We start from the raw sequence: 14,189 nt of genomic DNA on the forward strand, positions 1-14,189 counted from the left end.
GAGATAGTAGCCAATAAGAGCACCTTTATTACTGAGATTCAAATACTAGCCAATGACGGCAAGAAGAAACGCTGGTGCGACTGTCTACTGGACGGAGAAATCTCACTATAGAAAAGTCATAGTTTCACATCCTGATAGCGTTAGTGTTGCTCTATCTGAAAGCTTTGAAATTCAATGGGAAAATAGACAGACCGGTCAGCATCTACTTTCGTCTACTATAGCAACGTGCTTACTTTATTTCCAACTAAAGATTGAAGTAGACGTAAACAAAACCGAAATGTATTACTCCGCAATCGCAAACTAGCTACCAAAGCAGCCACCAGGGCGCATTATTTTCAGCAAGTGAGCACGCAGGGCAGCCACTGTCTGATATATTGCAGACATTTCAACACATTCATTGAACTAACCCGTAAAATGCTCACAGAGGGTTAATATTTATTATTTCTCTACTGGGAATAGCGGATTTTCATTTTCTGTAGATTCGTGATTAAATGTTATTCTTTGAAGAGTGGAGAATTTCTTTAATTCTACAGAAATTTATTTGAGGTTGACAACACTGAATCTCGCACTGTGTTATACCAGCTGTGCTGATGTGCTCTGTGAAGCTGCAAGTCACCTTGGGAGGGATTTAATGCCTATTACGCATGCGCATTGCATAATACACGTTACAATGATTTAACATGCAATGTCTGAAACTACTAATATAAACATGTTGTTTAAATCGTAAGAAAGTGTTCTCATAAGCATGTTTAATTCACTCGTATTCCATGTATGTTATACATTTTATTATTTTAGAAGGAACTATTTTAATATGAGGAAGAAGATGACAAGCATGAGTTTGGAGGCGTTGTGCGTCCAATACCCAATCAGGAACCATTATGCCACGTGCATTTATTTACATTTACTTCAATCTTTAGCTGGAAAGAGAGTAGTGTAACAGATGCGAGCACGAGCATTGCCAAAGTGAGTCGAAATAAGTAAAGCGGGAAAGACAATAATGTCATATATTTGGAAATAATTAATATTCTAAAAGAATAACTGAATTAACTAGAAAATTTTTCGTTTACAAAATGTTAGGGTACACGCTGTCTACCCTGTCTCCCCTGACGCTTCGCCCCTGGTTGCAGGTACACTTCTTATAAACGAGTTTTCAGAGATTCATCATGGTGAATTTCTTGAAGGAACAAGTAAAAATAGTGAAATTTTATTTGCAAATGAAGGAACAAAAAAGAGATGAAAAAAATGTAAAGTAGATAAACAATGAAAAAGAAATACATATTAACTAATGTACAAAACGAAAGCAATAAATTCAGAACTGTTAATAGCTCTGTTTTTTTAATTTAATTATTACAAGAAACGAACACAAAATATTTCATGAGACTTGCTTACTTTCTATAAGAGAAATGTGGCATATGGTGGATAGTCTTGACATGTTTGGTCATGTTGCCTTGAGTATTGCACGAATATGTACAAAATGGACACGAGAACGGCTTGGCCTTCGTGTGTATCACTGTATGGCGCGACAAGTGATGTTTTGTTTGGAAAGTTTTGCGACACTGCGTGCATGGAAACTGCCTGGGCTCGTGAACAGATTTACGATGAACCGTCAGTCTTGCCAGGCAGGCAAAAGAGCTCTCACACTGATCACATCTGCAACATAGAACCATGTTCAGTTACTGCAACATAACAGAATACTATTGTGTGGAATATATACATACCTAGAATATAATATACAGAATGTCCCAAAATAAATTCGCGCACATAGACTACATAGTGATACGATGAATGATGGATGAAGCGGAGAAAAATTCTCTCCGCCATCGGGACTCGAGCCCGGTTTTTCAGCTCTACATCCTGACACTTTATCCACTAACAAGCAAATGTTCTGATGGGGGCAGATAAAAAAATTAAATTTTTTTCTTCCACCATGTTAATGATGTCAAAAGAAGTGCTTACATAAATTTTGGCCACTCGACCGTAATTACAAGGCCGTCCAGAAAGTGATATTCCTTGGGGCCGTTTATAGAAAAAAGCAAAAATTACATGGAAATATTTATTGAAACAGATGCAGCAATTGTTGCGCTATTTTTCAACATATCCTCCACTGGAATTGAGACATTTGTCATACCATGGGATCAATTTTTGTGTCACAGAGGTCAGCCGCCTCAGATAGGAACCAGCGTTTGACGCGTCTGCACCTCTCTCTGTCGATCCCATGATATGACAAATGTCTCAATTCCGAAGGAAAATATGTTGAAAAATAGCTCAATAATTGCTGTGTCTGTTCCAATAAATTTGTTCAATGAAGTTGTATTTTTTTCTGTTAACGGCCCCTGGCGAACTTATTTTTTTACGGCCCTTGTAATTGCGGTCGAGTGGCCAAAATTTGTATAAGTACTTATTTTGACATTATTAACATGGTGGAAGAAAAAGAATTAACTTTTTTATCTGCCCCATCAGAACGTTTGCTTGTAAGCCACACCGGATTCCAGTTCCGATGCCAGATTGAATTCTCTCAGTTTAAGTTCCACCGCTTAGTTTCTCTTTTGTGGCCAACCCTCATGCACTGTGTCACAGATGTGTGACAGTGGCACAATGTCCAACACATTATGTGCAAAGGTGCACTCATTACGAGTGACTAAGTGACCGGGATCAGACGGAATGTGCGCCATCTTAAATCACTAAGTGATTATTTACACATATCATATTATTGTGATGTACCGAAGTACATATAACATTTCCATGCAGGAATTCTGAGTTATCGTATGATGAAGGATGGGTGGAGTGGAGAAAAATGTGGCTTTGTGGATAAAGTGTCAGCACGTAGAGCTGAAAACCTGGGTTCGAGTCCTGTGCCGGAGAGAATTTTTTCCCCGTCCACCCATCCTTCATCTTATGATAATGCAGAATTCCTGCACGGAAATATCATATGTATAGATTGACAAATCGAACTGAAACTCTGACAAGAGTTACTACGTGAGCGCTGGCTGAATTGGGGAGGAGCAAGTGAGAAAGCACGGGGGGAAGGGAGAGAGCACTATGTACAATGTACTTGCAGATCCACTCACAGTTTGTCAAACTTGCTAACAAAAGCATTAAAAGGTTGACTAGTTGCCTGCAATGCTAGCATAATGGAACCTTCCTAGCCGACAGTCAAGGCAAAAATGAAGAATCCGTTATTGTGGTAATACTGGAGAGTGGTTCTTCTATTGGTCGCGATGCCCACACACACCCTCTCAGATATTTACGTGGTGATTGGTGACTGAATGACGAGGAGCGAGGGAGAGAGAAGAAAGAAAGAAAGAGAGAGATTCCAGAAGTTGGTTTGTTTTACGGGGTTTCACTTGAAGTTGTCAAACTATACTTTGGTACATCACAATAATACATAGTGATAGATTTCTGTACAAGGTATGGTCATGGATAAATATATAATAGGATGCAAAACTGCGGTCAGCACCATCTGGATTTGGGGGTCTGAAATAAGGTGATCAGCACCCAACGTCGTAGGTGGTGAACATTAGAACTACGTGTTGGATACATTACCCAGAGTTCTCGATTTATCCATTCGAGATATTGTTGTACGGGAGAGTCAAGGAGCCGAGATGGCAGACTGAAACTTGCTATTAAGTGAACTTAAAGTGATACGTGTATGTTAAACAGTGATGTTTATGGACGTTGTAAAAACAGTGTTGTTGAATGTATTGTAAATTAATAGTAATATAATAAATTGAACTATCTAAGTAGTTCTTGCAGACTTTTCCATTGTGCTGTACAATAAATACCCAAAGAATACAATGCCAATTATTTAACCTTTTGCTTTATTTTTTGTCTCTGTCTGGTTATATTTTAATCGGGTAGTGTAAAACACATCGTCTCTTTTATCTTCCTGTTGGCTCCGGTAAGAATTTTCAGTAGAATATGCTGTGAGGAATATGTAAATGTTTTATTTTAAATTGGGTTAGTTTTGAATATTGATGAGGGTGGGAGGGAATACTTTCTGCACAGTTTAACATTTTCGTCATCAGGTGCGCTGCTAAATGCGTGGAGTAATTACTCTTTTCGCTACTTGGTGCGCTGCTAGATGTAATAACGCCCCTCCCACAAACAGATGGCAGCAACATCAATTTCTACAACAGCTCCTCTAGTATGTGTTACGAGAAACTCAGTAAGTTTCGCATCCTATTATATATTTATCCATGATATGGTCATACCACTGTGGTACTAGCAGCAGTGCATTAAGATCAATAGTTTGCATCAATATCTCAACTGAAAGTAAACTCGCAAAAATGTTATTTTGTTTTCATATGAAAATCGTAAATTTAATTGAAGTATTTAAAAGTAAAGTCTTAGACAAAAAAAATTACAGGCTGCTATATGCTAAGTCCCCTTCAGAAGACTTCGGTTGATTCCGTGAGAGCTTAGGAGTACACGTGAAGGAATTTCTTATACACAACTCCGCTCTGTTTTTCCTTTGTTTTGTTTATTTGTTTGTTTGTTGCTTTTTATGTCTGTTTATAGCTCAAGTGTTATGAATAATTTATAATGAAGATATATTCAAAGAGTAAATTAGGTGCAAAATAAACATCCTTTCCCTGGTTGTGTGAACCAGGTACTTCCGGAAGTGGACTTCAACAAAATTCACACTACAGGAGAGCGGTCATTTTTTTGTGTCTAGGAGAGCGGTCATTTTTTTGTGTCTAACATTGTACATTATTGCAATACAGTGAAACCTCTCATTTACGGACATCAAAGGGACGTAACAATCTGTCTGCATCTGGGAGGTGTCCTTTATTGGGAGGGAGGCTCCCCAATCTAACAGTAAATTTATAAAATGCATTATGTATCCCTTCACGCTTTAAATGAAATGTATTACTGTAGTTTAATTCTAAATACAGTCTACTGTACTATAGTAAATTCTTTACAACTTTGAACTACAGTAGACAAGACCTAAAAAGGAAAATACAGTACTGTGCAAGGCAATTTTATTCTAGGTCTACAGTTATTCAGTACTGTAATTTACAGTTTTCAACTTAACCTTTACATTCAAGTGCCATGTCTCTCGAAACAGAACAACTGATTAAAGTGAAGAGAATAATCCTACTAATCCAAACATGTGTCGAATCCAATTTCAAGATCGCAGAAACCTTGGACAGGTTAAATTTTATGACTCTGTTTGTCCACCCGCTTCCAGCTAACAAGGGGTAGCTTGCTGGGCTAGTGGTAGCCTACAAGACCCTTATTATCTTCTTTCAAGTTTTAAGGAATTTCTGTACAGTTCTCAAAACTAAATTTTCCATTCTTATAACACATTAGGTCTTGAAATCCAAGTTCTGTCCACAGTCAGAAGGTAAAGCAAGCTTTAGGACTGTGACACAGCTGTCCATGTCAATGTCTGAGAGTGTCCGTAAACAAGAGTTAAATTTATCATTATTTCTATATCATTTCAATTGGGACATTAAAATCTGTTCGCATATGAGGAGTGTCCGTATCTTGGGGGTGTCCGTAAGGAGAGGTTTCATTGTATAAATATCATAGGTTTGCGAAAGTTTATTATTAATATGCGTTTGCTAATAGTAAATTTAACGTGTATTAATCAATCTTCTTAATGTATCCAGCTGTTTGCTGACAACATAAAGTCCACTAGACTGTAGTCTATTCAGTTGTTTTTCACGAGAAATGAGGGGTATTAATATGTATTAAGAATACCGTATTTACTCGCGTTAATTCTCCTCCATCTTATACCACAGTCTACTATATACAGTCGCGAAGCTTGAGGTGTTTTTTTGCAAATCTCGTGATAAAGCGCTCCAAGCGGTTAGCAACTGGAAACAATAGACTGTCCATGGTCGACTTTGGACTGTGTCGTATTTCTATCGAATGCTAGCTCGTTGCGTATTTCACATTGATGCTTGTGAAATGTTCGTTATTGGTTGTAATGAAAATGTTAATGGCTAAAATATAATAATTGGAATAATAATATGGGACAAGGAGGAGACATTTGTAGTGCTATAAATTGTAGCAACAGAGTTATCCTTTTTTCCGATTTCCGAAAGATTCAGAAAGGTTCCTGGGTTTCCACAAGAATGCTGTGCAGAAACAAAACTCTTAATTTTGAAGTTCTTTGTGACTGTTAGAATACGTTATATCCTTAAATTTCACAATGAAATGTTTCAGTCTAACCGAAAGGACATTAGATACCGGTTAAAGTTCTGTCACTTAGGCTGCTAAATTTCCAGAGAAATAAAGGTTAGGTCTACTTTTTTTTTTTTTCAGAGGATATATTTTTAATTATAGCTATTAATTTTGTTATTATTTTTATGTGTTATTTTACTAAAGATGTAGAAAAATTAAGTTTGTTTTAATGAAATTTATTGATCACGTTTTATTTTCAATTCTGGTGGGCCTACTTTTTTTTCCAAAGGATATGTTTTTAATTATAGCTGTTAATTTTGTTGTTATTTTTATTTGTTGCTTTATTAGAGACGTAGAATTTATTGATCACGTTTTATTTCTAATTCTGGTGTGATTATTTTTGCTTAACCTCATCCCACTTTGTTAACTACGTAAGCCTACACTACAAGTACCGGTACACATAAGTTACTCCATTAATTCATATTTCCATTATTATTGTTGTAAAGGGAAATGCAAATTAATATTTATTGGTTTCATAGTTAATTATCGCTATACTCTTGAATGAGTGAAGCTATTATAGTAAATTTCAGTTTGTTTTGCACAAACAAAAATTATATTAACTTATTTCTTACAGGTATCTTCGATTTTATGGTGGAATTTAATATACTTCATTAAAATAATAAATTAACTTTATGCATTTAATATTTCAATAATGGAAGGAAGGTGTTAATTTTTCCAAAAGAACATAACGAAAGTGTAACATATTTTGTCGTCTGCTAGGAGAGAGATCTGCGATGATGAGGCGATAGTAGCGATCCTAGTGGTGAGCAACTATCCATGTTTGCATTTTTACTGCATATTGAGCTTCGCGACTGTATATAGTAGACTGTGCTTATACCTCAAAACTCCATTTCAATTCATTTTCAGAACTCGTACATATTAATAAGCATAGTTATGTAACCTCTACGTGAAAACAAAGTCAGCACAAAGAAATTCTAAAATATTGGAACCAATTTTTTTCAAAATAAAATGTATCTCTAAAAGAAACTGCAGTCTCAACCAATATAAGATTGATAACTCTCGTATTAATACCTGAACGGCTTCTCTCCAGTATGTGCACGCATGTGTTCAAGGAATGCATTCCGTTGTTTGACACGTGCCCCACACACAGGACACACGTGATTGTTGTACTCCCCACGATGTCTCATGCGAACATGCACCCTCAGGTTATTGGCTCGATAAGTTGTAAAGCCACACTAAATGAAAAAGAAAAGAAGTAAATATGTTAAATGCTACTAAATTGCCTTTATATAATATTCATTATTAACATTTAATGCATAGCTCGTATTATATCTCAGCTTCAGTGAACATCAGTTAATGGAGAGGGGAAGAGAGATAGCAAAAGGTTGTACTAATGTGTCAGAAAAATGTCTAAACTCTCAGTCATAGCATTGAAATGAAGGCTTTTTAGTACTCTGATGCTCATGATCAATATAAGGCATTCAAAACCCGTCAGTCACCAGCAGAGATAATATTAAAATATTTTTACAAAAATATGATACTTTCCTCTCTTTTGTTTTGCAGTTTAATAACCAATATCTATACAATGAAACCTGAGTTACTAGTATGGTTTTTTAGTTGGTTATTTAACGATGCTGTATCAACACTATTCGGTTATTTAGCGTCGATGGGACTGGTGATAGCAAGATTGTATTTAGCACGATAAGGCCGAGGATTCGCCATAGATTACCTGACATTCACCTTACAGTTAGAGGAATTTTCATATTATTTCTACCTACTATAAGACGGATCTCTGGCTTGGTAAGTCTGCTGTTGATTTTGATGAATAACATACGAGTAGCTACTGGCCTCCCAAGATGAAAGAACCATTGACAGGGCATGCTTTAGAAATAGATATGCCATTTATAACAAATGCAGACTAGTCAATTAGAAGCTTAAAGCAAAGTGACGCTGTGGATGACAACTGTCGCCTTCAAGAGGTACGATGATGGGTAAGTATTATTGAAGGAGATTACTTTTAAGAACTGTCACAAATTTCCGAGTGTTAACAGTCAAATACAGAGGCTGCCAAAAAAATGTATACACACTTCAAGCAAAGAGAAAAGTATGTTAACATAACAAAGCTGAATTCACACAAACAGAAAATAATGCGTACTAATCATCTTAGACTTTTACAGTTGCAACAGTTGTTCAAAATGCCCACCATGGGTGTCGACACACTTCTGAGTATGATGAATTACTGTTCGAGCAATGTTTGTGAAAGTGTCCTCAGCGATTGCGGCACATGCCATTTCAATTTCTTCCCTAAGTGCTGCCAGTGTAGCTGGTTTTCTACGGTATACAACATTCTTAAGAGTACCCCATAGGTAAAAGTTCAATGGAATTAGATCCAGAGAACGCGGTGGAAACTCAATCGGACCTCTTCGTCCTATCCAGTGCCCTGGAAGATTGTAATCAAGGTACGCACATACATCTCAGTGGTAATGTGGTGGTGAACCATATTGTTGGAAGTAAAATTCCTCATTTCCATAGAGTGTACGAATGGCAGGTAAGACGGATGTGCGTAACATGTTCAGGTACACTTGGCCAGTTACTGTTCCATAAAAAAAAAAAGGTCCAATTAGACCCCTAGATGACAACCCACACCAAACATTAATTCCAGGTAAATTAACAGACTTTTACACAAAAACATGTGGATTGTTTGCACACCAGTAGAAACAGTTATGCCGGTTAACAGTTCCGTTCAACTGAAATTGTGCCTCATCGGAACTAACAACTTTCCTTACGAAGGCCTCATCCTCTTGCACCATGTTCCCAAACCACTCACAGTACTGCATTCTCCGATCAGGGCCATCTTCATTTAATGTATGCAAAAGTCTTGGGATGAAAACTTTCAACTTTGCTGTTTTAATAATACAACGTATGCTGGTTCTGCTAATCCCAGTCTCACGTGCACATTGCTTTGTAGATTTCTGCAGTGAGTGCTCAAAACGTTCCAAAACCATAGCCAAGGACACGGGGCTTGTTGATGTGCGAGGTCTCCCAGATCTGTCCTTGTAAACATCGCATACGGTACCATGAGTCTCAAATTTGTCACGAATGCATGCAATTTTATTGTTAATCGCGTTGGTGGTTCTGTTCTGTACTCACGTCTCCATTGCCGTTAAACTTCAACAACATTCTCGGTTCTCCAATACCACTTCAAGATTGCTTTCCGCTGTTCAAACGATAATCTTGGTTCCATTTTGTTGTTGTTGATTGACCTGTCGTGCAGCAACGCTAACATAACGTATGAGAGTCACATCTGTTTACAGGAAAATATACTACACATTACTGTTGTTTTTCAGTCCAACTTTGAAATATATTAAACAGATATCTCCTGTCTACATTTTTTCGGCACCCTCTGTATTCATTAGTTTAAAAAGAATCTACAATAATTTGAGACCGCTTACCTCACTGCACACGTGCTTAAATGGTCTTTCATGTATACTTCGAACATGTTCACGCAGAGTTGAATCCTTAGCAAAGGCTTTGCCACAGTACTGACAAACTTGATTTCGTTCCCCTGTGTGTATTGTCATATGGCGTATTTTATCCACTTTTGTATACGCACTATATTCACAGTAGTCGCAAGGATAATCTCGCTGCCCCTTGTGACGTTTTATATGAACATCTGAAACAAGTGGAACAATATTTTTCTATGCTATACTACCTTAAATGAATACTTCGTCCTTACTTATTTATCAATCACAACACTACAAATGCAAAATCAAGTCTTACTGAGGCCTGACGATTGTGGGAAAGCTTTGCCACAATCTGGACACACATAAGGTTTGATTCCAGTGTGGCGTCTGGAATGGATTTCTAATAATGATCTGCTACTTGTCGTGAAGTTACAATCTTGGCAGGCCAAACCACCTGTACGAGGAACTTTCCGCTTTCGCCATATGACGGAATTTGATAACATGCGTGGATTTTCTTGGACATCTGCAAAACAAAACACATCATGAGTGACAAGTACATTTTTTTTTTTACTTCGTTATTGAACGACGCTGTATCAACTACGAGGTTATTTAGCGATGGGATTGGTGATAGCGAGATGATATTTGGCGAGATGAGGCCGAAGATTTGCCATAGATTACCTGACATTTGCCTTATAATTGGGGAAAACCTCAGGAAAAAACCCAACTTGGTAATCAGCCCAAGCGGAAATTGAACCCACATCCAAGCGCAACTCCGAATTGGCAGGCAAGTGCCTTAACCGACTGAGCTATGCCGGTGGCTGACAAGTACATTACATTACTGTTATATTGCCACGTACAGCACTGTCTTAGTCAGCTTGTAAGCTCATAAAAGCACGTGGTAGTGTGCATGCAAGCAAAAAACATATTCCTGGTGTCTGTGAATCTCCCAATAAAAAATTTTAGTCTATTGGTAGTGAAGTTTTATTCACTCTGTACCTAAAGAAGGAAGATATTTTCAAATAATCAACAGAGACTGTCATACATTATTTCATGAAACTGAATAAAAAAATTCATCAACTTTTGTAGGTCAATGAAAATGATCCTATTGAAGAAGTTTTATTCTTATTCCTCTTCTTCCATCTAAACAAGAATTGGGTTTTTTTCCCCCGTTCTGAGGTCAATGGAACTGCTGTTTCCATCTAGTCCTAGTCCTAGGACGTCCTATGTCCAGCTCTGAATTCTGGACTTCGATAAAAGAGTGATAGAAGCAGCTGCATGAGATTTCTAAAAAGTATCACTGGATATGCTCACTTAAGTAAAAAAAAAAGAAGTGAAAATATTATAAATGAATTAATTATTTTGAAATAACTGACAGAATAGAGCAATATACTGTAAACAGGATATCAAAAGTAATGTTAGATTATGAACCAAAAAGTAAACGGAATATTGATAGATCAAGTGATAGAGAAAACAATTTCAATTCAAATTCATGAGATCATAACAAGTCTCCTTGTAAGATGATGATGATGATGATGATGATGATGGTGATGATGATGATTATGATTATGATGATGATGATTATGATGATGATGATGATGATGATGATGAAAATAAAACAATACACTGTATTAAGTAGCAGAGAATAGATGAGGAGCATCGTTTCAAAACGTATTAAGTCCCCCAGTGGACGAAATTACATTTGTTACTTTCTATTATTTATCTTTTATGCTGTGAAGTCTGATGGTTCCAAGTCGTCATATTTGTAAACTGTGAAACCAGTACTTAAAAATGGTTTCGTGTAGTTTTTTAAAACTTCTTCTGTTTATGAGTAACCCAGTTTTTCGTCATTCGTGTAAAAAAATTGTAAGTTGCACATAATACGTTTTGAAACGATGCTCCTCAGAAAGGGTAGCTTAGGCAGACAGCATAGATTATACAGGGTGATTCATAAGGAATTACCGCCACTTACAGAACTTATTTCCAAAGACATTCTGAGCAAAAAATATCATATACACATGGGTACTATTCTCAATATTTTCAGAGTTTCACTAATTTCAAGTTTGTAAAATATATTTTTTTCTTTAGTTTGAAGGTAAAAGAATATTACAAATACAGAATGAACTTGTTAATTCCTTAGTTGTTTTGCACAGATTTCCTTTCCCCCCCCCTTTTTCTTTTTTTTTTAATGCACTTATCACAAGAATTATTAAAAATCATACTTCTTCCAGAAACTTGATTCTTCACAGTTCAATTTTGCATCCTAATGTACAATCTTGAAGAATTTACAAGAATGGCATGATCTGTAACAACTGTTGTGATAAGTGTGTAAGAAAAATGTAATTTTGTAGTTAAAAATCGAAAAAATTTCTGTACAAAGCAACTAAGGAATTCACAACACATTTTTTGCTTCAGAATACTAACCAATTAAATAAATGATACTTTTGAATAGTTCATTCTCTATCTGTAATATTCTTTTACCCTTAAAACTAAAGAAAAACGTATTTTACAAACAACTTCAAATTACGGTAGCTCTAAAAATACTGAGAATGGGACCCATGTTTATATAACATTTTTTCGGAAAATGTATTATGTGTCTTTCACATGTTAAATTTTATCACCTTGTTAACAGGTTTCGGCTTTCTATTAGCCATCTTCAGAACTGGTTGTTGCTGGTCTTGGCGCCTTTTGTTTTGTTTCTTGTGGGGTGTGTTTGTGTAGTGTAATGTGGAGTCAAAGAAATGAAAATGAAGTTCTCAACACACAACTCAATTTTAGAAAACACACACTCTTTCACTTCACATTGCACTACACAAACACACCACCACAGGAAACAAAACAAAAGGCACCAAGATCAGCAACAACCAGTTCTGAAGATGGCCAATAGCAGGCCGAAACATGTTAACAAGATAATAAAATTTAACACGTGAAAGATACATAATATATTTTCCGAAGTGACATAGTGTTAAAAGTTGTGTAATCATGATGTATGATGACATTTTTTTCTCAAAATGTCTTCGGAAATATGTACCAAGTGGTGGTAACTCCTCGTGAATCACCCTGTATAAGGTAGTTTGATCTTATGGGAAATAGAAGTGCATCTCTTAACATAATAGTACATTATGCAAAGAGCCTATAATGATAGTAATTAAGACGCGAGTATGTTTGTTTATGAAACGAGCGCAAGCGAGTTTCATAATTTTCATACGAGTGTCTTAATTACCATTATAGGCAAGTTTCATACGACTTTTTATGCTCGGCCATATTTCTAACTTGAAATTATTCAGAAGTATTCATTTTATTCGCATCTCACTGAAGAGCAGAAGTGACCTTGTGCAAGCTCGTAAATTGTGAGACGTGCGCAGACGCGAAAGTATTGATTTTTTTCCGAGGAACAATAATGTCATTGACCTTGATATAATTTAGAGAATAACATGAACCAATTTTGATATAACCTGGAAATTGATTTAGAATTGAAAAACGAGATGACAAATTGAATTTATTTGAATATTATTTACAATTAACGCTAATTATTATAGTAACAGAACATAACCTTCTGTGACAGTATTGGATTTCCAGCCTCAGTGACGTTTCCCTCGTCTTTCGATTGCATATCCGAGAATAATCGAAAACCTGAACTTTAATGAATAGGTGTACTTTAATGACATGCATTAAAGGACTGCTACCAGGTGTATAATTACTACAGTTCGGCATGGTCAAGCATAAAAAAACTTTAAAACAAAATTACCCTTACGACATTTGTTTCATTAAGCTCTTACCTTTATCCTTTTCATCCTCTTTTTCACAATTATCATCACTTCCAATTACGGAGTTTTCTTGCTGATCTGTGCTGCTCAGAGAGTCTTGTTTTGCCTCTGCTGGAAGTGCCGAAGGATCATCAACAACTTCTGAATCCTCGTGCTCAAGACACTGTGTATTATTATATGCATGCACTACTGATTTATCAGCTATTAAAACAACATTTTGTTCAGCCCTAATTTCAGATGAAATTACTGTATTAGACTCAATGTTGCTTACTATTTGTTCACTGTCTTCTCCAATATCTAGTTTAATAACTTTCTTTGGATGCAATCTTTGTCTTTTCCCTGATAAATCTATGTCGACACTACTGTCACAATCCTGCACTTCTTTCTTTTCCTTGTCATTCTCCTCAACTGTCTTCTTTGTCTTCTGACTAGTTTCTTCCTGGTTCCTTCCATATTCGTGCATATAAGCATAGCTGATTCGCTTTGCCTTTCGCCCTCTACTAGTGAGTACATTTTCAACCACGAACTCTGAAACAAAAAATGCAACATTTAGTTTAACTGACAAAATTCTGGAGGCAGTTAATAAAAAATTACAAGTTGGAGGGATTTTCTGTGATTTATCCAAAGCATTTGACTGTATAAATCATAAAATGCTGCTAGATAAATTAGATTATTATGGAATTAAAGGTGTTGCACACCAATGGTTTCACTCATATCTCATAGATAGGAAACAGAAGTTGAAATCAATACAACTATGAAATCTGCATCGACATGGGGAACTATTAATAATGGAATTCCTCAAGGATCA

The 14,189-nt window shown here is 36.3% G+C and overlaps 1 protein-coding gene across 1 annotated transcript in view; it reads right to left on the minus strand.

Annotated features, from left to right (window-relative positions):
• LOC138714807 (uncharacterized) overlaps positions 1-14,189 on the minus strand; it is a 33,525-nt gene that overhangs the window by 15,420 nt on the left and 3,916 nt on the right. The window contains exons 4-8 of the mRNA XM_069846957.1: positions 13,394-13,909; positions 9,934-10,140; positions 9,606-9,826; positions 7,225-7,388; positions 1,390-1,650 (exon numbers count right to left, since the gene is read on the minus strand). Of these exons, the coding sequence (XP_069703058.1) occupies positions 1,390-1,650; positions 7,225-7,388; positions 9,606-9,826; positions 9,934-10,140; positions 13,394-13,909 (1,369 nt within the window). The remainder of the gene's footprint in view (positions 1-1,389; positions 1,651-7,224; positions 7,389-9,605; positions 9,827-9,933; positions 10,141-13,393; positions 13,910-14,189) is intronic.

This window comes from Periplaneta americana, chromosome 15 (assembly GCF_040183065.1).
Source record: "Periplaneta americana isolate PAMFEO1 chromosome 15, P.americana_PAMFEO1_priV1, whole genome shotgun sequence".
Classification (NCBI taxonomy): domain Eukaryota; kingdom Metazoa; phylum Arthropoda; class Insecta; order Blattodea; family Blattidae; genus Periplaneta; species Periplaneta americana.